General features: G+C 37.0%; 1 protein-coding gene across 6 annotated transcripts in view; it reads right to left on the minus strand.

Moving 5' to 3' along the window:
• Window positions 1-25,071, minus strand: part of FAM172A (family with sequence similarity 172 member A) — a 250,027-nt gene that overhangs the window by 220,386 nt on the left and 4,570 nt on the right. For all 6 annotated transcript variants that reach the window (XM_056513646.1, XM_056513645.1, XM_056513643.1 and 3 more), the window contains 3 exons: window positions 7,669-7,794; window positions 4,399-4,500; window positions 1,712-1,812 (listed from right to left, as the gene is read on the minus strand). In XM_056513646.1, the coding sequence (XP_056369621.1) occupies window positions 1,712-1,812; window positions 4,399-4,500; window positions 7,669-7,729 (264 nt within the window). In that variant the 5' untranslated portion in view covers window positions 7,730-7,794. The remainder of the gene's footprint in view (window positions 1-1,711; window positions 1,813-4,398; window positions 4,501-7,668; window positions 7,795-25,071) is intronic.

Genomic DNA, 25,071 nt, shown 5'->3' on the forward strand with positions numbered 1-25,071 from the left:
CACAAAAAAAAAAAAAAAAAAATCACAAGAAGTTGTTCATACTACTGTGGGTTGAAGCTATTTTCATGCCCTTTTCAGAATGTGAAACTTGCTATGTATTTCCAAATATGGATTGGAAAGTGTCATGGTACAGGAACCTCATACTGATCTTCAGTGTCCTGTCTTGTCCAACTCACTTTTTTGGAAAATGGGAATATTTGAACAATGTACACACACACAAACATCCATACGTACAGGCTATGCAACAGCATATCCACTCAGAAGAAATGTGTATCAAGAAACTTGGAGAATGTAGACACATACAAAGTGAAAAGACGTGAGAAGCACCTGCAGTAGCCCCACCCACTATCTACTCCCTGTCACAGCTCTTGCAGCAATCAGGAGAAGATAAAAAGCAAGCTTCATCAACCCCTGGTGGGACAAACATCTGGGAAGCTCCAGCACATTCAGCAGACAGTCCAGGCTGCCACACCAATCAAACTGCAGCTGGGAAAGCAAGCACAGAGCACCCCCAGAGAGCTGGAGCACTTCTATGGACACAGGCTGAGTGAGATTGGGTTGCTCCACCCAAGAGAAGAGAAGGCTACAGGGAGACATTACAGCATCTTCCAGTAAAGGGCCTACAAGAGAGCTAGAGAGAGACTATTGACAAGAACATGGAGTGACAGGACAAAGGGCAAAGGCTTCAAACTTAACAAAAGAGAGCAGGTTGAGATTACATGTTAGGAAGAAATTCTTGACTGTGAGGGTGCTGAGGCATCTGGAAGACTTTGCCCAGAGAAGCTGGGGATGCCCATTCCTGCCAGCCTCCAAGGTCAATGCTTCAAGTAACCTCATGTAGTAGAGGGTGTTGGAACTATTGCAGGGGATTGGAACTAGATAACATTTAAGGTCCCTTTCAACCCAAACCCATTCTATGATTGTATGGATAAGGCACTTGTCTTCCTAAGGCAACATTATGCACAAAAAAGCCCTACTTTCCTGCAGATGGCTATACATCTGCCTGCTAATGCAAAGAAGTGAATAGATTTCTTATTGAGTACACAGCTTGTATGCACAGCTTTTACTTTGCACATTAAACTGTAACTCAGCCTGTGAATTTTCACTTTTACCCTTCTGATTCTCTCCCCTTTCCCACACTGAGGAGTGAGCAGGTAGCTATGAGGGTCTGAACTGCCTAGAAGTACCAGTAGTATCCAAATATATAATACACCAATGGATATTTAATCAATTCATCTTCAGATTTCCATTTTATTTAGTCATTCCTGGCATTTCTTGGTAACATGAGAAAATCAACCAGTGCATTTATCTTTAAACTAAAAATAAAATGTTACAGCTTTGCAGTCCATGACGTGACTAAGGTTAAAGAAAATACTGCACTGTATAATACTCTGACTTACATAGGAAAATTCTGTTTTATCATGAAGATATATTAAAGTCAAACATAATCTAAATCACACCATAAGCTATACAGCAAAAAACAGAAATTACTGTTAGAGCATTAATATGCAGTAAATATCTTCTAAAAAAGAAGCCTCACTAAAACTATATTAACATATGTAAAGGTATCACTTCTACAGGGAAACAAACAAAACTCATAGCACATGAACACACATACACACACTCATACATACATATATATACATCCACATGCATACCTATATATATACAAACACAGACACATACATGCATGCACACACAAATTATGTACCTCTCCAAGAGCTTCATAGCGCTTTTGGTTCCATCTATGCAAATCTTCACGATAATTAAAAACAAATGGCTCCCCAGTTTTAATGTGTCTTAACTGTCCTTCTGTAAAAGAAACAAAATCATTACAGTTAATACACTTCTTCATTAAAAGTAAAGACACATTCAATCGGTGAAAATTTTAAAATAAGTCTACAGCTAAAAATCAAGCTATTATGAGTCCCTCCTCATTTTTGGGTATAAATTTTTTAACAGAAAACAACTGTAGCATAAAAAATTATGTTTTATGGTATATACTGCTAGATTAAGCTAAACAAATTATGATAGTGAAACTGCATGCAGATATCAAATACCAAACTTCACAAGACACATTTGTCTCAACTGCAATGAATTAACAGTGAAATGTAAGCATTAGCAGCTAATATTTGATCTGCAGGTGATCGAATTGTAGCTAAAAATCCTCTACTTCAAAACTAACTGCATTGTAAAGAAATGCAAATACAAAAGGGACGGGAAGCTGGAACTAAGGGAAAGATTTCTCTTCAAGCCTAACAACTTTCTAAACTAATCTGAAAAGAACCAAGTCCACAATTTGGGAAAATATCTTAGCTCCAAGGCACAGTGACATCAACTAAAACCACCTAGATTTGGGGTACACTGAAATTACAGCACTAGAATAAAGCAAAATGCTTGTTCAGAGCAAAATCAATGCTACTCTTACATGCCATTGTAACTTCCTGTAGTTAGCCTTGTTTATAGCCAAAGTTCCCAACATACCCAACCACTGGTGAAGACATGGACAGCGTTAAAACAATGATAAAAAATGGCAACCAGTAGGAAGCCAACTACAAAAACAAACATTTTACCAACAATGTTTCAGCCTATCAAACAAAATACAAGTTATGATCTCAGAGCATTACAAAACTGCAGTGTATCAGTGAAACATTAAAAACAGGGATATGTGCAAGTAAACTTTGCTGAAATGTCTGCATGATGAAACAAAGATTTTTCGACAATGTTTCCTCTTGAACAGAAAAAAATTGTTTGGTTCATGTATTTACAGAACTTCTACACTTTGATTCCTGATGCCTTAAATAAAATATTTAAGATCTGATGTCTGTAACAGTTATGCTTATCTGCTGATTTTAACGTTTTTCTAGACCTTTTTTCCAAACCTTACCCCATGTACTAGATACCAAGGAAGTACTTCTCCACAGTTTCCTATCCCTGTACTGGGTTCAAATATCCTCCTTCTCACATTTTTCATCACAACTTTACTTTCAGCTGCTCCTTCTCAGATACATACTCTTCAAATATGCCATTCAACAGTACATGAGCTGGCTCTCACCACAAGTAACAAATATCTGCTGTATTTTTCCTCTGACTTTCTGGAACCCCTGCCTTATTCAGATTTAAATAATCTGACAAAAAACTTCTGTACTTTTCCACTATAAAAAGAAGCGTGATGAGGGCATAAAAATATATGACTGAACATTTGAATTAAATGAACAAAAGCAAAATGGTGACTTTTTTGCTTTGCTGACCCTTAGCACATGTAATAGGTTTTTCTCCATTCAATGCAAATCACTCAGGCTGTGAGGTTAGTAATGGAATATTCAGTAACATAATTCATTCCCCAAAATTCAAATTTCAGCCCTTTTTATCAGCCATATATGAACCATTAACTCTGAAGTCAGTAAGGAAGATACAGTAGACACAGTGCAGATCTAAAATAAGGAGCTGAAAAGTGACAGAGCTGAACTCCTTCCATCAAAGAAAGAGCATCACTTTCATGACACTTTTAGTCTCTAAGTACCTTCCTGTGAAAGCCATCAGGGTATTAAAAAGCTAAGTGTTGCATAAATGACTATCATTTAAAGGAAAGCTCTTTTTTTTTTTCTTTAAAAGTGGAAGATGTAAAACAGGCAGATTTAGAAACTAAAGTTCCTCTGTTCACAGAGCAGGTACTGCAAAGAAGTAAAATTGTAAACATTCCCATTTGTTCTACAGGTTTTAAACAATCTTGAAAGAGTCACTTCCTGCAGTCTGGTATTACTTTATCTCAGAGGTTCATTTCTCACCTGGATTTTAAAATGCATGCACTGGAAATTATAAATACTAAGTCATTTAACACAGAGACTGAGCTAGCTGGAAGTACTTGCTTGCACACGCTTGGCTGCAAGGCAGAATCATGTTCCATACGAGAAAAGACAGTCTATCACATTCCCCATTCTTCTATCAACATACATAGTTGTTTTCCTATTGGTATTAATGGAAAAGTTGGGAAAAATTATTATCTGAAAAGCAACATCTTCTGTAGCCATAAAAATGAATCAGGAAATAAAACATTCCTTAAATGAGTGACCAATCTTTAATTCTGATTTTTAAATGCTACAGAAATTACTTTCAGAATTTTTGTATCAACACTTCTGTAACAGAAAACAGGAAATCATAAAGTAGGCCCAGTACAACTCCACGACATTGTATGAAATGAGGTATTTTTGTGATAATTGTATGAAATAAAAAAAAGGTTTTAGATTTACAAGTCTATGAGCACTAAAGTTTAAAATTTTATTCCTTACAGGAAAGTAGAAAATTTTAATAGGGACTTACAAGGTATAATTCAACTTCTGATAACTTCTCAACATTATTACACAGAAGTATAGTCTTCTCAAAGCACATATTACTTACTTTCATTAAAAATGTACTCAAATCCTTCCAAAGTATCAGGAAATTCAAGTGGAGGCTCATCTTTTTTCATTAGTTCATCCAAGTCTATTCTAGACAATAAATCTAAAAGAGGAAAAAGAAAAAAATTACATAATACATGACCTGTCTTTTATTTCTCTTGTAACACTGACAAAATGTATTTGTTGAGATTTGTAGATTTTACAGGCAGAAGAATATTCCAATATTGCTGATCACACGACACTCTTATGGGAAATCCTGTTCAAGGTTCAAAAGCTGGACTTCACTGCCCATATACTCATTTATTTATTTATTTACCTACCTATTTATCTCTATGTTAATCTAAAAATGTCCAGAGACAGGAAAGTCACCAAAGATACAGCGATTTGTTCCAATGATTCACTACTCAATATGAGAAAATAAGTCTCTGGGGAATGCATCACGGTTTTAAGACAAAGTTCTCTAGCTCCAGTTTCAAGTCATTGATAGGGTCTTGATTGCATTCTTGAGGAGTTAAAATCATCTGATGCACATCATTTCACTGGCATTTAGCAGCCACATGACCACAGCAGTCCTCAGCTCCTCCTTTGATACCCAGACTGTTAGACCTGAATCCTTCCCTCCACCACCTCCTTTAATAGCTCTCAGGGTAGTCTCAACTCCCATCCATTTTACAAGCCATGGTATACACATCCTTTTCGGATCAGGACTGTACAGCCTGGTACAGTCTGCAGTCACTAATGCAACTACACTAAAATTAGCATAATCTACATTCTTTACCCTAGATTTAAGGATGTACATTTAACCAGAGGCAAACTTACAGGGACATCTTTACATCTACCAATTACTGCATACACAGGTTACATGTATACAATGATCTCTCCTCATTGCGTATCACCCACACAACAGTCTAATGCTTCTTACATATTTTCTGATTATAAATTTAAAAAAAAATCAAGACACAACTCAGCAGGGTTTTGTCAAAATATACTTATCTACTTCGTGAGATGAAATTGAAGACCACACAAACATTCTGTTCAGGAGTGCTAAACTGACTTTGAACTATTATTATTTTATAAATCAAGATACTGGAAATACATAGGTGTTCTAAGTATATTGATTTTCACCTTTATTATTATCCAATGTTGTAGCTCAAAGAAAAGAAAACAGTTTGAAATTTTCTGAAATGAAATTTTTCATTTTCTTTAAGTTTCATTTGGCATTAATCGTGTTTCCATCTCTGTATTACTTAAAACAATTATTTTTATATTATGTACCACTATTTTAGCTCAGTCTTGTTGCCAGTAGGCTTCCCACATACCCACCTAAACTGAGGATTGACACATTCAACACTTTGAAGTTTCTACTGTTTAAAATGTACTGAAAATTAGCTTCAGCATTCTTGAGAGTTCCTTGACCTGCTCTTCTACAGCACTTCAAGTTCACTTTATATTTATTACAGCATCCATGACTGTCTCCAACCCTTCCTTCTGAGTGATTCCACTGGGAAAAAGCTGGACGATCAAAATCCATCCGGTATGGTTGCTGAAATTCAACATCTTTCCAAAAAGAATATGGTTTCTGAGTATCTCTGTGGTATCTAAATAAGAATAGATACTGACTGGATGATTCTAAATTTGGCTCTGTCACCAACAGCTCACTTTCACATCACATGTGTTTAACAGCAAATCCCATGAAATTTAATTCATGCAAGAAATTATGTGTTTGTTCTTGCGCACTGTCCTTTGAAAGTTCTGTGGAAGTTCCTTTGGCTCTCAACCAAATGATATTGAGAAAGAAAATAATTTTGTCAAAGAAGTCTCCCACAACAGGATGTAAAAAGCATATCCTTTCTTCCTCTGTACTTCGACAAAATCAAGGTAGCAAACAGTCTTTAGCCTATCTTTCTTTCCCTAGTCACACCAGTCACACCACACCCTTAGAATTTAATTTCCCTCCAGTTTCCATACCTTCTTAGTGTGATGTATTTGGAGATGCGTTTACAGAAGTACCACTATACAACAAAATATCGATCTCCTGAGTACCAAGGACCATAGCATATGAAGGATATTATGCTTATCCCGAGTATGTACAGTTTGTCATGATTTACAGCTTTCATCAGCCACTAGGGAGGACTGCACCTGTCCTGAGCTGCAACCACTGACACGGCCACTTTCTTCTTGTGCAACTTTCCAACTTAAAATTATCTCAAATGTCTTACAACTTTGTGATTCTTTCTAAATCTGATCTACCATTCTCACCTAAAGTCTTTGAGTTTCCAACTCAATTTGAGATAGATCAGAGCTGAAAACTGAGTGATCTCCAGGAGACCTTCTGTAACTAAATGGAAAATCACTCGTCACATCAGTGACACTACCCCTTAAATATAATCAAATTAATGCCATGTATAAAATGGGTTTTACTTCCAAACCTGAACTATAACTTCCTCAAAGGATACTAACTGGAGAGAATTGGCACAAAGTTTGATGAAAGCACTGCAAAGGTTATCAATAAATGTTTCACAAAAACTCAATTCCAACTGAAGGAAATTCATCTATCATCACATGAAAGGGAGCACCATTTTCTAACAGTGCTTTGATAGAAATCCAGGATGTACACTGGAGTGGCAAGCTGTTATTTTTTCTTCTTTGAAAGATAATTTAGAATACAACTGTCTGATGCATGCACTTTAAATCAACCTTGAGTTAGCTTACTTGTATGTCTAACCATCTTCATGTACTTCCAAAGATAAAAGCCACTATCTAAAACATGCCATTTATGTAATTTATTTTTTCCCCTTAAGTAATTTATATACATTTATTTTTTAAAAACATACAAAGGGAACTTCATAAAACCAAATCAATGTCCTCAATGCCTCCTCCCTACAAGCATTCTAGTCCAAGAGATTTTAAAAAGCTGTTATATGGTTACATAACTATAAAACAAAAGCATCACACAAATCAAAACTTCTGAAAAACTAAGAACACAAAAGCTCCAGTCAACTTTCTGAAAAAGGACTATTATGAAAACTGTAAAAAGCAATTAAGTTTATTTTGCTCCTTACCACGTACCATCTTATGTTTTATACTATCTCATGAAAATACTGATAAATGGACACACCATTAGACAATAAGGATTAGCACAGGTGGACTAAGTCTCTTCTAGTATTGTAATTCCCAAGCTCTAATTCATAACTATATCATATTATTTTCCTTTCCATAACAACAATTTCCAAAATGTCAACTATGTAAAAAAGGCAAAAAAGATTCATACCCTTTAATGCAGTGGTCTTCTCTTTTTCATCCGGACCTCCTTGCTGGAGCTGAGCCATCATTTACCCAAACTCTCAACAAACCTTGAAATACTGAGGTAAATGTAGATTATTATTCAAACAATGATCTGAAAAAGAACATGAATTGGAAATTAATAAATTTACTGACTTGTCCTTCAACAGCTCTTGTCTGCTACCAAAAAAAAAAAAATTCTGAGTATTTTACATCCAAAGCCTGACAAAGTTTGGTTAAAGATTCAAGTTTACAAGAATGAACAATATTTCTCCCTAATCAGAAATGGACTTCTACCTAATCAAAACTACTTTTGTGATTTTAATGCAGCATCAGTAAACAATAAACCTTTTACAGAAGCGTAACACCTGCAAATCCAAAACAGAAGATAGAAGAAAATATAATCAACAGAACTTCCACAATCTTCATGGATTTTCTTCACCAATTAACTCTATTTTGTTGTCATTATTATTCTATATAGTTTTGTTTTAGTAAAGATATATAAAGCACACAATTTTAAGTCATTGTGATTTCCACAATACATTACTGGTATTTGTATTTGTATTGTAAATGTGTTTAAATATAAAGCTACATTTGTCCAGCTACAGAACAAATCTCAGTGTATTCAAGGCAAGACTTTACGAACAAAATCTATTTCCAAATTACTCCTACTGCACAGAAGGCAACCCAGACATTCAAATCCAGACTCTTTCATCTTGAGTCTAACACCAAGGGAATGAACTACCAAATCACAATTGCTTCTTCCTTCTCAATAAAAAGACTTTAGTGCATTGAATTCTTATTCCCTTAATCGTTTTTTGGTTCTTTGTTTTATCTGTCAGTCATAACCAACTTGCTTTATTCTTCTCTCACATGTTCTTTATCATTGATGAGCTTGCATGAACTCTGTCTCTATTGTAATTTGTCATAACAGTAACAGGATTCACCAACTGTACTAGTGGCTCTCTAACACTTAGACCTACAAGAAAGAACACCATAATGGTTTAAGTAACAGCACTTCGTTGTATAGACATCAGAAAAAAAAATAAACTTAGCATAATAAAGACTAGTTGTCTATTCCACATAGAGGAAACCTATTAAACACTTTCTTGCATATTAAAGGAGTAATACAGCAATTTAAGGGGGCATTAGTTATTAAAAGGAGAGGGTTTGAGGAATTGTTGTGATTCAGTTTTTTAAACCTGGGGGTCTAGAAAGTTCAGTAGTTCCATTTTACAAGTTGGAACTATGGCAGATTTTGACACATTCCTTTGTAAAGGCTGTTCAGACAAAGTTGATGGGAAACAGCAATACACTACAAGACTCTATTAAAGCTCTGTTTGTATGGTGTACCTGGTAAATTATGACATGATTCAGTTAAAATGTGTGTTGTTTGACTTTAGTCACCACTCGTAACAAAAGCAATCACAAAAATAACAGCAAAACCATTGAGATTTTTTTTGTTCTTTTTCTAGCCTATAATGGTGCCAATGTAAATATTAAAGTGACTCAAATGTTGATTCCCACACATGGATGGTATTAAATATTTTCCTCAGATCTTCCAAGCAGTCCATTGAAAAAACACTACCAAATACAAAATCTTGTCCATCTTGTTTGTACATCTGCAGCACAAACTCACTATATTCTACATAATAGCATATTCTAGTAAGTTTCAGTATATTCTAGTAAAAATATAGAAAATAATTTCAGTAAAAATTATTCAAAGTGCCAAAAAAAACCAATGATAGTGTTTTGTAACAGCCCAGATTAAAATTATTCTAGTCATTTGAAATTGAGTGGTACTCCCTATACAACATTTGAAAATTCATAATTTGGTATAAGTAAGTTAATGCAGTTAACAAAATACATACAGGTCCTCAAATATTTGTTGTTAGCCAAGGAAGAAACAAAATCTATCTGAACAGATTTACCTTGGAAAAATGAGACCCCATCCCCATCAGCTAAATCAATGCAGAGACCAGAAAGCCTTGCCATTCTTGTCTCTGCCACAGATACCATTCTTCTTCCTTTAGTAGATGAAGACCCTGCCACTGAGTAGACAACAGTTCAACTGCAAAGCTAAAAGGACCAAAATAAATAAACCCGAATTTAGCTTTGAGAGAATTTACAGTTCTTTTTGACAAAGTAAAAAACTGTTACAGCAGCCACTGGAGGGAGGACTTGATATCATAATGAGGATGGAACAAGTGCACAGTATGCTATGCATTGTTTCTGTGAATACAGGATTTTTTTTTAATCCCTCACTAATACTTGTTTAATTAGCAAAGAGAAGAAATAACTTGACAGAGTTGGATTTCTGTTCTTTGACAGAGAGGTGACAAATCCACTACTGACGAACAGTGGAAAATTATGAAGCTCTCTGAGTCTTTCTGTACAGGCAAAGCAAGAACTGCAATTTATTCTAGGCATTAACTGCAAATTGCAGTGATCTTCAGCTGTATATATATATATATATATATATATATATACACATATACTGACCGATTCACATAATTTCTCAATACCATCAAGTTCCTTGTAATAAATACTGACTTTAAATGTGATATTCTTATCATGCTAATATTCTTAAATGTGTTATTCATACAATTACTTAGATGAGTCTTTTGAAAACACTTCTGTGTTTTTTTGGTACATACAAAAAGCATACTTCTTAATGCACAAGTTACTTTTTTCGAAGAAATAGTTACAGCAAAAAAGTTTATGTATATTTACTTGTATGTATCTTGCTTACCCATGAAAACTTAAGAATTCTGACACAAAACATCTTATACATACTCTGTGCCTCTTTAACTCCATCCCCAGCAATATTTAAAATAATTTGACACAGAAATATTCTGGTTTCATGGTTTCACCATGAGACAATAAGGCTGCATTTCAAATAATACCCCTGCTTATGTAATTACAGAAACTGGTGGACTCAGAAAGAAATGGTCAATAAACCAATTTTTTAAAAATGCACCTAAGGGAGCACACACATATTTCATGTTGTTGCCTGTTAAGTGTTTTCAAAGTTTACACCTTGTGACGGCATAACAGCTGTATTTTTAAAAATCAAAGTAGACACCATATCATATCATATATATAGCATACATACACAGATATCAACATATTTAAAATATTCTTCATTGTGCAAATGCAGACAGAAGTGAGACAAATACAGTAAATGACAAAAATGCTGTGTATGTTTTTTCTCTAAATTAGCAATACCTGAAGCTAAGTAAATATTACCAATACACCAAATAAAGGCTATAAATTATTATAGTGTTAACGACAAGACAGAAATAAGAAGAAAACACACAAATATCTTCAAAGAGCACAAGTCCTTTAAGCTTATCTGGACACAACATGAGGAGGTGTTATCAGAATGCTTCTTTGTACTGCACTTCTTTATTAGGATATAATAGAATGCATGTTGTACTCTTCATAAAGTGACATCCCAAGCAAGCTGGGAACAAGTATGGGTTAGATTTGTATAATGTGGCTGCTGACTGATTAAGATCCAATTTTTCTTCAAAGAGATGGCTGGGTACAGTTTGCCTCAAGTCCTTTGTTGGTATTGGCTCAACAAAGCAAAAAAATACAATGATTTATCTTAGCAGTATTTTGTGTCTAATTAGATTTTATCTTTTCCCACTTCTAGGACACTACAGATCAGTAACAACTGCATCATTTAAGGTTGTACTTCCCTTTCCTTAACTTAATATCTTTAGGTGCCTATTGGTTTATCCAACTTCAGCTCTGAAAGGCTATTATTTCCAGTCTGCTTTAGACTAAATGGTTTTGAAAATATCTACCTCTAGTATAAGAAGGTGGTTTAGAGACAGCACCTTATGCTCAGCTCTGATGATATAAATCAGCAGCTACACCATCCCCATGTTAGAGATCAGAAACTTAGGATCAGAAGATCAGTTTAGTAGTGTGTGCTTCTTCCCATTAGCTACCCTTAAAGCTGTCCCACTCTGTGAAGTTAAAATGGCTTTTCTCACACATTTAACACAGACTTACTAAGACTTATCAGAATTTCAAGAAAATTTACCTAGTTGTTCTAGAGCATGCTGCATACCACTGTACAAGGCAGAGGAAAGATGCAAAGCAAGGGGATTAATAAATGTTAGAAGGGCAGATGTAACCACTTAGAATACAAAGAAACAGCCAACAATCCTTAAGTCCCCTGAACCTCAGCAGATCTTTGTACTCTATCAAAAGGTGGTAGAACTTGCTGATAAAGTACCTGACTGCAATCAGCACTGAAATTTGATACACTTGCACACCAACCACCTTCCAGTTTCATTTACCCTGTAAGTTCAAACAACAGATGACTAGGAGCCATGTGCATTAGCAATATGCATCAGCAACTCAAGTATACACACTGAGCAGAGTCAACATAACTCCACACATTGAGATTTTAATTGTTTGGTTGAACTTCTTGAAATGCTGGAAAACATCTTCTTAAACATACGAATATTAACACAAGCAAAAAACCATGCCAAAATAACAGAAAAAGAGGCAGCACAACCTCAACATATCCTCTGTGATGTTGGCAATATAGCAGTGTATCAACCAAATACAAGGTTCGAAATGATCACCTGCAGAAGCAACAGTTTGGAGTACTTGTTCTGGTTTTCTCTGGGAGAGAGTCAGTTTTCTTTGTAGTAGCTTGTAGGGTTTGGAACTGTGCTGAAAAAAGCATCATTAAACACTGCTGAGCAGAGTTCACACAGCATCATGGGCTCTCCTGCTTCCATGTGCTGCCCTGCCAACACACAGGCAGGCTGCGCAAGAAACTGGGAGGGGACAAGCCAAGACAGCTGAGACTAACTAACCACATGACGACACACTCAGCAATAAAAACTTGGAAAAGAAGGAACAGGGAATGTGTGGAATGATGGTGCTTGTCTTCCCAAGTTACCACCACACGTGACGAAGCTGTGCTTGCTTTCCTGAGGATAGCTGGATATTTGCAATTCCTTATTTCACTTTGCAGGTGTGCACGGCTTTTCCTTTCCTTATAAAACTGTCTTTATCTCAATCCATGAGTTTTCTCACTTTTACCCTTCAAGTTCTTTGCCCCACCCACGGTTTGGAGAATGAAGGATTAGCCAGAAGAAGGATCTGGCTGCCTATTGTGGCTAACCCACACCACCACAGTACAGTCGTACAGTCCTTTCTTAAATATACAAACTATCAATAATTAGGTGTACAGGACCCTGCTGCTGCTGAGGTAGATAGGCAGTTATCTAATGAATCAAGCCATCAACTCTAGGAACATAAAAAGTGACCCTGCAGTGAAGGCATGAGAATGCTGACCAGAGAATCCTGTTCAAAGAAGGAATTTGTAGGTGACTTTTACCCACCTCTTGAAAGATAAAATGTTTACAGATGACCTCTTTATGTGTATTTCTTGTATTCCAGGCAGGAATCTCAGCCTGGATTCCTGCCTTAAGAACTTCAATGGTCCTTCTTTAGCTTTCCCAATCTCAGCACCTGGGATGAATGTACACTGATGAGTAAGACATCAATTTCAAGATGCCTTCATCAATACCTTCCTCTAAAAGGACAGAGAAAATCCTTCAAAAACGGCAGATGTGAGGGAAAATCCAAGGAATTAATGTTTATGAAGAATTAACATACCGCAATTAAAGCATCAGGAAAAGTCCATGTAATAATGCTATATTAGTGGGTGATTTATTTTCCATTATTTAATGGGCCTATATCTCAGCTGATGAGGATGGGGAAAAAAAAAAGCATTGAGGCAATAGAACTCTTTGGAAAATAGTTGTATGAAATGTTCCTTATTTACAGAATAAGGTTTTCCATGCAGTGTATATTACAAGGAGTTATGAGGACTTTGTAGGACATTATGTCATACGATAGCTGAAATTGTCCTGTGATAGTTTATAAAAAAACTGGCCTTGGATGAGATTAAGATGCTTGTACTTTGTATTGTTGGTTTTAATGGGATTTTGACTTGAAAATTTGAGTGGAGAAGACTGACTCTCAATAGCCTTGTCTCTGCATATACTAAGCAGTTACAGGCCAAAGCCAGAATTTTATTTTTTTTAACATCATCTTTTCTCAAGCAATCCCATGAGTCACCTGGGATACAAAAATGCCTCTGAACAGAGAAAAATGCAAAGACTATTAAAAGCATCTTCTCTTACGAGAGACACCAAAGTAATTTTCCAGAGCACCACAGAAGACAGAGAAACTGGAAAACTCAAGGGAAATGATTTCTCCTTAGACCACCATCAAAAGCTGCTAAAAAAGCCCTAGACACATGCCTATGCGTCTAGTACTTTAAAATCCCTTTTTTCCCCTCTCCTCTTTTGCTCTTCAGTAACAGCATGACTTTACGAAGGGCTGTCTGCCATGAACTGAAGACCCCTGAAAAGAACACATACAAATCAGATGGAAATGCAGTGAATCCAGGTCTGTAGTCCAGACCTTTATAAACAGCAAGGTATTCCTGATTCTGCTTCAGACTCTGTGCCGAGAGATGCACAAAAGGAAGACTAAATCTACAACACATCTGCTTCTTCCAACATCTTCTGGAATGCACACATGCAAATATACATCACCACCGCACATGACTTCTCTGCATCTAATGAAAATACTGCAGATGACACAAAAATATACAGAACTGAGGGACAATGCAGAATCAAATAATACACAACTGAAAAGAGCATGCAGGGCTACTGAAGACATCAGCTCATCATCAAGTTACCTTATTTCAGAATCAGACTAAAAAGCCTAAATCCCTGCAGTGTACGTACCTCTTATACGTGACAATGTCTGCCTCAAGAGATCTCCTTACAGCTCTTTCCACAGCTTTTTTTCCTGTAGAACACTTGCTTCTTCAACATTTATGATTTCTGCAAGCTTTACCAATACAGTATCTCAACTGTCATTGCTCTGCCCCTTGAGTGGCAGCATGTGCTATATGGCAAGCTAAACCAAGTACTGCTTAATTTCACCTACTTGGCAAGCAAAGCAAATAGCCCTGTGAAACACCTGCAGTCCTCAGATTTGCTTCCACAAGATTGTAATAAAGTTGCACTACAACATACAATTTACATGTATTATATATAATGCGAATAATAGAAACATGCTACTCCTTTTAGATCAATATTTGAATAACTTGATTTTTTTATTCTGACTGCATCAAACTCACATTTTTGATTTTTTTTTCCCACATCAGTACATCTTTTCTTTTATGAAACATTAAAAAAGAACAAAAATAAAAAACAAACATAAGTAAATTTTATTTTCTTTACTGGTTCAGCTTTAAAAACCCAATATTTCTATAAAAGAATAGTCCATCAAGTGTCTGTCAGTAATCGTAACCACACTTCTTTACACAGTTTCCTACTGCCTGATCTACTACCTTGCTATCTCTGCCCAGAGCTTACTCCAGTGTTTAGTTATTTTTAACAGATTTCCCTTTTCCTAAGACAAAATTTCTGCTCTCACTACTCAACCTTTTGAGCAGTAAAAAACAGCTTCTCTTTCACAACTATCTTCTATGTACTGGATGACTGATTAAACCTCTCCAAGCTGTCTTTCCACTAAGGTGCTGAAACTTGTACAAAGGAAGGCAGTGAAGCTGGTGAAGAGTCGGAAGCACAAGGACTATCAGAGGGAGAAGGGCATGTTAGCCTGGAGAAAAGAAGGCCTGGGGAGATCTTCTTGCTCTCTACAGCAATGTGAGGGTTCGTCTTTTCTCACAAATAATAAGAAAAAATTGCCTCAAGATGCACAAAGGGAGGTTTGGATCAGGTATTAGAAAAATTTCTTCTCTGAAAGGGCTGTCAAGCACTGGAACAGGCTGCCTGGGATGGTGGCAGAATCACCATCTCCAGACAGATTTACAAGATGTATGGATGTGGCACTCAGGAATACCATTTCTGGCAAAACTTGGCAGAGCTGAGCTAATAGTTGAACTTGAAGATGTCTTTTCCAAACTAAACAATTTCCTTGAACTCTTCTCCATGTGTTGAGTTCTCTAACAAGCTAATCATCCTTCTAACAAAAAAATCATCCTGGTGGCCATCTGCTGGACCTTCTCCAATTTTTCATCAATATGTGTCTCTTGAAATCAGGGGACAAACCAGACACAGCACCCTAGCAAATCCCTTACCCATACCAAAGAATCAGTGTGACTTCATTGCCACTAGGGCACATTGTCCAGCCTGCCATCCAGCAGCACCCCACCTCCTCCTAAGCACACCACTCCAGCCAGTCTGCTTGCTGTTTGGGAATACCATTGTCACTGCACAACTTTACACATATCTTTGTTAAACCTTTGCAAACCTCCTGGCCTAGTATCCTACATGACAGATTACTGTTGTCCACAAATACAAATTATAATGATGACAACAAATCTGGCCATTTCATTTGCACCTTTGACTTAACAGCCAGAAGGAAAAAATGTGGAACAAGAGTTCTCTTTTTATTCTTGATCCTTTTGCAACACATACTCATAGCTGTTACTTGCCATACTATAAAGCAAAGTCCTTGAAAAAAATAAATTCTACTTGTCTGATGAACTACTTCAGTGAGGCTAAACAGATGTATCCATGGCACTGGTTTAGCCTTAAGCCTAAAACCTCTGTCATAGCAGTAACCACTAACAGACACTGGCTAAAGAAACTTCAGTCATTCTAAACCAACATTACAAAATTATCTGTCCATGTTTTTGAAAGCACTGCATTTCCTACCAGTTTGAAGGAATGTCTACTAAGGAGGAAAACAGTCTTTAATTTTTCTAAGTGCAGAATGTGACTGAACAGAGATCAGCCAAGCACTGTCAAAAGCAAAAGAACAGATAAAAGCAAAAGGAGAAGGACATGGGGAGATGCAACTTAGTTTGACAAAAAAAATCATTACAAAATCCTCATTTTTTCTTGGAAGGTTCACAGTTTCAGGCCAGACAGTCCCTCAAAATCAACCATGTCCTCTTAAACAGAGGCTTTTTATTTTCTTCTGTTACCAGTCCCTAAGACCAGTAACTTACGTTTAACTACAGCAGTTCTTACAGAAAGGCATCCATGGCAATATTCAAGTTATTAGGAGCTAAACAATCCATCACATGCTGTGATGTCTGAAAAGCTAGTCACTGTCCTGTTTCCAGTTTGAATTACTTTGGCTTCAGTCACTAATTATTGCTGGACCTTTGTATGTTAAGTTCTCTCTATTTTTCCCTTACATGATTAGACACCACAGCAAAGTCCTGTATCTTTCTTCTGATAAACTAAACAAGCTTAACAGAGTCTCTCTCTATGAAATTTTGATTCTAACCCAAAGTAATTTTCTTCCAGTTTCTCTGTTCCATTCAGTTTTTTAAATCCCCATTGATTGCTGTTAAACACAACTTACTGATTAGAATAGTGTGATAGCCGAAAAATGTAACAGCTACAACAGTATTCATAGATAAACAAACTGTAATTACAGGAAAAAGAGCACACAATCCGTAAAATTTTTTTACCTCCATGTCACCTTATGATCAGACAGATAACGTCTAACCCTAAAAAGTCATGAACAACATACAGGTGTACCAAGGACTGTATGTTAGAATTCTTTACATCAACCTCTAGAGCTAATCACATTGATTCCCGAGACAAAAATTACTACAAGAAAGGCAGAGATACATTAAATTAAACAGTATGCGGAATGGGAAAAATACAAACCAGCATCAGCCCCACTAAACACAACGGACTCCTGAAAAGCATATTATAGGCAATATAAACATTTTCACAAACAACTGACAGTTTTCAAAATATGTGCTAAAATAGCCCTACCTATAAAGTACCATTGTGTAAACAAGAATTCTCTTTTTCTGTAATTAAATGAAGACTGAACTGAGCAGTACATGGCCACATTAGCAGTATACACAGAGGAAAAAACTAATCTTCAAAGGAAAGTACTAAATCAACTACAGAACAGCAAGCAAAATATGCTGCAAACATCCACACAGTAATGTAGGTAACCCTCTCTTTTTAACTTACTTCAAAATGAGAAGAGAAGAAACATTTCAGTTACAACAGCCTAAAAACGTGATGTACACCAAAAAGCAAAAAATGGTCTGTCCTAAATTCCTTATGCTGGAGAAGAAGGAAAAAAGAGGGGGGAAAAAAAATCTTAGATAAACCAAAACTTTCAGATTCACCATGTTTTGTTACTAAATTCTACTGTATAAAAGAAGGGGAAAAACAGATGGAAAATCATTTGACAAAAAAAAACCCTCCATCAAACAGCAACAAAACCCCAAATCTTGTGAATAAAAGATCAGCAATGCTAGACAAAATACATGCTCCCTTGATGTACATTCAATTTAGCAGACTTTTTTTTGAAATTTGGAAGGTGAATCAAAAAGAAGATTTTTTTAATATGGGGAAAGGAAGAGACAGAACGCTGTCCTCAAAGACAATCAAAATGAACAGAATCCAAAAATGTAAGCAGAATAGATATTATTTGAATTTAAGACTCAAGTGCTTTAAACCAAGCCCAGACTAGCATCGAAATATTAACTTTATATTTCTGCTAAAATATGTCTTAACTACCAGGCATTTCATTACCCCAAGGATAAGGTACAAACTAAATGGAAAGCAACAACCTAGTAACGTTGATATGTAAAAATTACTCTGCTTCAAAATATTCCTCACTCTTGCATGAATCAGCTGGAGTAAATTTCTCCCCTTCAATGAATACATCTTTCCATTTACTATCTCTGAAAATTGACAAAACATAGTATTATTTCAAGCTAATACAGCTTGGAAAGGGAAAAATCCAAAATTTAGAAAGAAGTAGAAAAGCTTCTCTAGACTATATACCTAGACTACATATAATGTTTCCCAATAGTTTAAAATGAGACATGAAGAAACAAAGTAATGAAGATCTTTTCAATGACATCCTGCTTTAAGAAAACCATTGCCTGTAGGTGGAGGGACATGATCTTACCCTGCACTTCTAAACACACCTGGAATACTGTGATGGTTCCAGATACTCCAGGTGCAACATGGACACACACTGCAGTGAGACCAGCAAAGGCTGCAAAAACGTTAAGGGCTTGAAGCATCTGGTATCTGGCTGAGAGACACACGACTACTCAGCACAGAGAAAACCCAGGGTGGAGTAGGAGTATAATCAATACCTGTTAAATGCCAGAGAAGGCAAAAGACCACTAAGCTAGTCTTCCCAATGCTGCCCAGAGAGAAGGCAATATACAATGGGGACAAACTGGACATTTAAACACCGGGAAAAACTTCCCTACCCTAACGGGGCTCAAACACTGGAACAGGCACCCAGACCCAGGTGTCAGAGATCACAATATTATCGCTTATGGCTTACACATTTTTATGAAGGATTATTGTCCATTAAAACTGTAGAGCCAAGCTGTATCAACAAAGGTGCACCAGAGACCATGGCACCCTAAATGCGCCTCCTGGTCTGAGGCCCTAGATTGTAAGTTAATTTAAGATAAAAATTATTTTATCTGGGCTGGGGGAGAAGAATTCCACAGGAGGATAAAGCCCAGCAGCTGTCTTATCTACTGAGACCAGGTTTGTACAGACAGCCCCCACTCCACCAAAGAGAGGAGGAGGAGATTTCTGATGCATGGTGAAAAGTCTCTGGTCAGAAGCAACAAATATCCATTCTCTGTTACTCAAACTTGTTCAGCAAGGAAAGCCACATCTCTGGGACACTCATGTCAGGGGCTGCTGACAGGGTGTCATGGTCCATTAAAGGCCCCCTGAATGGTTCCCCAGACTCTGCATCAGAGCACTGCATGTGATGCAAGATCATACAACTCATCCAAAGTCCTGCAAGGGACAGTGTCAAACCTGGCCCCTCAGGGGAGGTACCCAGGCATTCCCACCTGGCCCAAATGTTTATCAATCCACTGGAATCTATTCTTTGTCCATGGAGGACCCTCACCACCTAGAAGACCAGAGGATCAATGAGATGACATCAAGATCCACAGAGGGCTGGTAAGTTTCTACTTAACTGTTTGTGTCACTCTTCCTGTCCTCCCACCTTCCACCTCTTTTTTTATTTGCCTCTTTTACTGTTAAATAAAATAGATCCATTTTTAGTATCAGCATTTAATCTCATTTGGTTCTAATCTTGTTTGGGGAATAGTCAAACCTTTAGGATTCTATCCATAACCCAACTGAGAGTTCACTTCGCTCCTCTGTGATTAGAGTAGATAGCAAAAACACATTACAGAATCTCTGTCCTTGGAGATACTCAAAACTTATTAAATACTGCCACAAGTAATCTGCTCTAGCTAATCCTTCTCTGAGCACTGGGATTGGACTACACAATTTCCAGAGGTCCCTGCCAATGTCGACAACTCTACCATCCTGTGAAGATGAGAAAAAGCAAAAGTGCATATCAAAGGAATATACAGAAAGTGTGTATGAAAGTGTGGGTGAACTAAGAGTTCATGGTCTCAGCCGTCTTAGTTTTGTGTTCTCAGGAATTCCTTCCTGATTCTGAGTCAATCTGCATGAAAGAGCCAAAATTTGTGCCTTCCTTACCCAAACAGACACTACCAAAACAATGCTAAGTCTACACATCCTAGGAAATACCAAAATTAAGACAGCCTGCACAAAAAATGTTCAGCACCTGTGCAACAGAAGTCCAGTCTCATACAAAAAACAACATGGAAAACAAAGAGGAAAGAAGTGATCTCTATTCTCAACTACTTCTCTAAGGTAGTGTCATCTATGTCTAAGTTTCTGTCCAATACAGTCTTGGCAAACTCCTTTGGCCACCATCCTGTCCCTCTGAACTTCCATGGGTTGCAGGGGTACAACCTTGACCAACTGCAGTTTCATCTTGGAATGATACTGGGCCTACTGGACATGTCAAAAGCTTTTGTAGCTTCTCAAAAAAGCCACACCTGAAGACTCCTGCTACTAAAATCTCACCATACAAACCAAATACAGAAAGCATAATCATATCTGGTTTTTCTCCACTGCATTTCTGCCCTTGTCAATGCACTGAATGAAGATACTCACTCAATAAGGAGCTACTCAGTATTTTATCTAACCTTCTCGAGCTTTAAGTACAACCTTCATGTTTCTCACAAACCCAATGCCTCCTCTCCCACACTTAAGTGCCTTTCAATCATCCTCTCCTATTCCTCACACAAGCTCACTGTCTTATTTGGCCTCACATTCTGTCCTGAGAGCTTCTAGTGCCATTCCTCTCCCTCCCCAAATTTTCATTTTGTCTTTTCATTTCAAGTGCTTTCACAGAGACACTGCCAACTCAACTCCTCGCTCCTAAGCTCCCTTTGTCCACACTGCTCCAGGCCCCTGGTTTCATTCATCCTGCCACTACAGAATGAGTATGGAAATGTCAAAGCCAATTGAGAGCTTTTCTCAGACCACACTCCCTGTTACAGTCCACTGACAGTGCATATCCTCAGCACTGTGGCAGAACAAGCACAGTCAGTTCTGTGGTGCTGGCAGGCACGCCCAAACAACAGCACAGCATGTCTTGTACAGGTAGAATTGCTGGAGATTCTTACACACTGATACTGAGGTTGATACCTGACACAAAAGTAGACTGCAGAAAGCATCTTCTTTCTAATCTAAAACACCAAAGCACAGCAACACAGCCCAGTGTATATGGTAAGGTATAGCTTGTATAGATCTATATAAATTTGGAGGTCAACTGAAATGTGTGCTGCTTAGGCACTTGTCAAGTTTTGAAGATGTGCAACAACAGTGATTCCACAACTGCTCTGGGCCTCACTTTTATGTTTGACTAGCCTCACAGTTTTGGGGTTTTTTTGGGAGGAAGCACCACCATTTCCCATAAAGTAAAACATTAAAATACCTGATGCCCTATATTGTGAAAGAATAATGCAATTTAGAACAACCTCAAAGAAAAAATACTACATTATCTACACCATGCTCCCTTTTTAGAAAGCTAGATAGTTTAACATTCCCACAGAAATAAAGCTTTCTTATATCCCTGTTAGTAGCAGTCTCTAAAGACCATGATTCTCTGAAATTTCTTAAACAATGTTCTTAAAAATGTTGCCCCTGGACATTACTGCAAAGGCAAAATCAGAGCTTCTCAAAATGAACTCACTACTAGCTTTAAAAAATTCAGTGTCTGAAACAAGTTTTATCTTTTCTCACAAGAAAATGCAGGTATGGGTTGACACCCTTGGACTTTCCATCTCAGTATATGCCTATTTCTTCATCCCTCCTTCAACCAAATACATCAAATAGGCAAAAATTCAAGCTTCTGGGTTTTTTGGTGTAGTCTTCTTGCAATTATTCCTCAGCGAATTATCCTAATTTTTATGACTACTTAAATACTTACCAGGAAGAAGGACAAGGATAATAGAACTAATAGAACAAGGAATGAAAAGACAAAAATTTAAAAAAATCTTTAATTGCCAGAGAATTATGTTCGAAAGATAATGAACAAGAACTTAGAGCTCTCCTGCAGGAATGTACATGCAACCTATTTGATGTTAGTGAAGTTGATAGGATGATTCACATGAATGTAATGCTACAATTCAAGAGATATAACCTATTTAGAAGGAGCAACAACAGAGAACAAATGGTACTGTGTGCCAAAAATGTCACTGTCTGTTTCTGAGTCACTGACAATAAAAAAATCATGTCTTAATAAAGAAAGTACAAGTCAGGATACTAGCTGGGGTTTGCTACAGATACGAAATCTCACACAGCAAGGTGGTTAAGCACGTAGTGCTCCTTGATGGAAATAAAAGTTTCATTATCACAGTGGACATAACACAGAGTGAAATAACCTGGAGCCTTCATGCTGCTATTATCAGAACATGCTCAAAGTTTCTAAAAATTGAGGACAATTTCTTATACTGAGAAATGTTAAATCCAAGCCAAGGGAATGCTATGTTCAACTTCATCCAGGCAGATAACAAGTACCCCACTGTTTCACAGAGAGCAAATACAGAACAAAGACCCTTCCTGCCCCCAGGTCTTAGAATCAAAAGACATATTCACAAACACATCTTTGCAAAACGACTTTAGCAGTCCCACCCCCTACCCATGCTATCCTATCCCCTCAGCTCAGTAGCAATGCAGAGAGAACCAGTTCAGGGAATCATATCTGAGTTAAACCAAAACACGAACTTGATCTGAGTTAAAACTAACTTAATTTCTTTCTTCTCCCTCCCCCTCCTACCTTCTTTTTTTTTTTTTTTTCAGAATACACTTTTAATTTATCAATTTTCAGATTTAGTTCATTACCTGGTGCAACTGAAGTGACAGAACAAGGAACAAGCTGCTGCCTAAAAATCAACTTTTCAGCTTGATTTGCCAACATGGCCAAGAAAGAAATACTGAGAGACCTTAAGAAGGACTCAAGAAGTCATCATTGTGGTAGGAAATAGTCTGTGCTTCCAAAATTCAAACCCTGCTATTCCAAAATGCAAACATTTAAAATTTCTTATAAGGAAATTTCCACCAATTTCTGACTTATCAATTAGCATGTGTCAAGTGCAAGCTTTGATTTTGATGGCTGTGCTTGTTCTGAGATCTTCCTCTTAAGCTTGCAGGTAGGGCATGCTAGCACACTCCTGCAGCATGGGAGATACGAACATACAGATAGAGAATTCTCTTTTCAGATTTTATTTCACTATGCTGAATCGTATGCTTCAGTGGGGAGATACTCTTTCAGCATAATGATCATTACTCAAGACATAAACTGTTTGTATGAGCACACCTATTTATCTCTCATTTCACCAAATTTTAATAATGCTTTTATGTGATGGCTCTTTCACTGCCAAGGCCTCCTGTTAACCCATTTCTTCTCAGAAATACTTTCAGTTTTCCCTTTGACTGTGGTACCTGTTTTTATTCAAATCTAGCCCACTTAACATTTTCCTTCTTAAGGTGGATTTGCAACACACAGGTACTGCAAGAGGAATGAGATGACCATTTGTTAGGAAACAAAGCAAGATGTTTTCAAGATTTGCTACACATTGTGCCTAAAAGAAGAAGGATGCAAAGCAAGAGCATAGTTTGCCATCTTTTTAAGTTAAACAAGGATTAGAGATTTCCATGTATTGTATGCTAAAACATGACAGCTACTCAAATACACATTTCAAGGCTTTATAAAGCCTGGCTTGCAGAATTTCAAAAGAAACTATAAGCACTACATTATTTGCTAGGTTTGGTCTTCAACACAGAATTTTAGACAAACTGGAGAGTACCTGGCACTCTGACAACACAATCAATCAGAATTACATCATCCATATTCTCAAACAAACCGTTATTATTCCAAAAACTAAGACTCAGAAGTATAAAACAGCTCCAAAGTACAATCAACCACATCTCTTCATACACCTAAAACAGAACAATGAGGAGTCCACTATGCCTACTCCTAAAAGAAAATATACCACTGACAAGGATGACAAGAAACCAAGAGAACTCACTTTTTGCCATGTCCCACCAGAAGCCTTCACTATAGACACTGCATAAGGGTGATACAGTGAAGAAAGCTTTATGGGTCAGCAGAATATCTATATTGTTGCTGAAATGTCCAGAGAATCAAAATCAAGTACTTTAAAAGATATACTGCAAAGGAAAATGGCAACTTTATGGAGCTTGTAATTCAGACAAATCCAGACTAGCTACCTTGGGAAATTGTACACAATTTCCAAAGCTATCTTCCTGTTAAATTTCATACTTTTTACTTACATCTCAGAGAGTTGCTTAGGGGTACTTAAGAGTAATCAAGAATATTTTCAATACAATCAGAAATATTTTCAGCATGTCCCTCTCAAAAAAAAAAAAAAAAAAAAAAAAAATTAGCCCAAACTTTGACTTGAAATCTATAGTAAAATTCCTTATTGCCAATTGATATTTACTAACACTAAAAAAAACAGAAACTGGAAAAATATATTATGATGGGCCTGACTTTAAAATCACAGGTGTTAACAAACATAAGCACTAACATTACCTGTCCTTCAGGTATGGACCTGCTTCCAGTCAACATTGCAACTCACTAACTTGCAGTACCACTGACAATGCGTCCAGCTAATTCTTATTTCAATCATCATCTCTCTTCCTACACATGCAAGAAAATTCTTTTATTTGCCTGCCTGAGTGTCCTGGTTTTGGCTGGGTTAGTGTAGCTGTGTTTTGGATTTGGAATGAGAATAATGCTGGTGGATGGTTTGGCTATTGTTAAGTAGTACTTACCCCAAGTCCAGGACTTTTCTGCATCTCATGCTTTGCTAATGAGTAGCTGCACAAAAAGCCAAGACGGAGCATGGCCAAGACAGGTGACACAAACTTGCCAAAGTGACATCCCAGACCACAGAACATCATGTTCAGTATATAAACTGGGGAAACTACCC

Source organism: Oenanthe melanoleuca, chromosome Z (genome assembly GCF_029582105.1).
Source record: "Oenanthe melanoleuca isolate GR-GAL-2019-014 chromosome Z, OMel1.0, whole genome shotgun sequence".
In the NCBI taxonomy this organism is placed as follows: Eukaryota; Metazoa; Chordata; class Aves; order Passeriformes; family Muscicapidae; genus Oenanthe; species Oenanthe melanoleuca.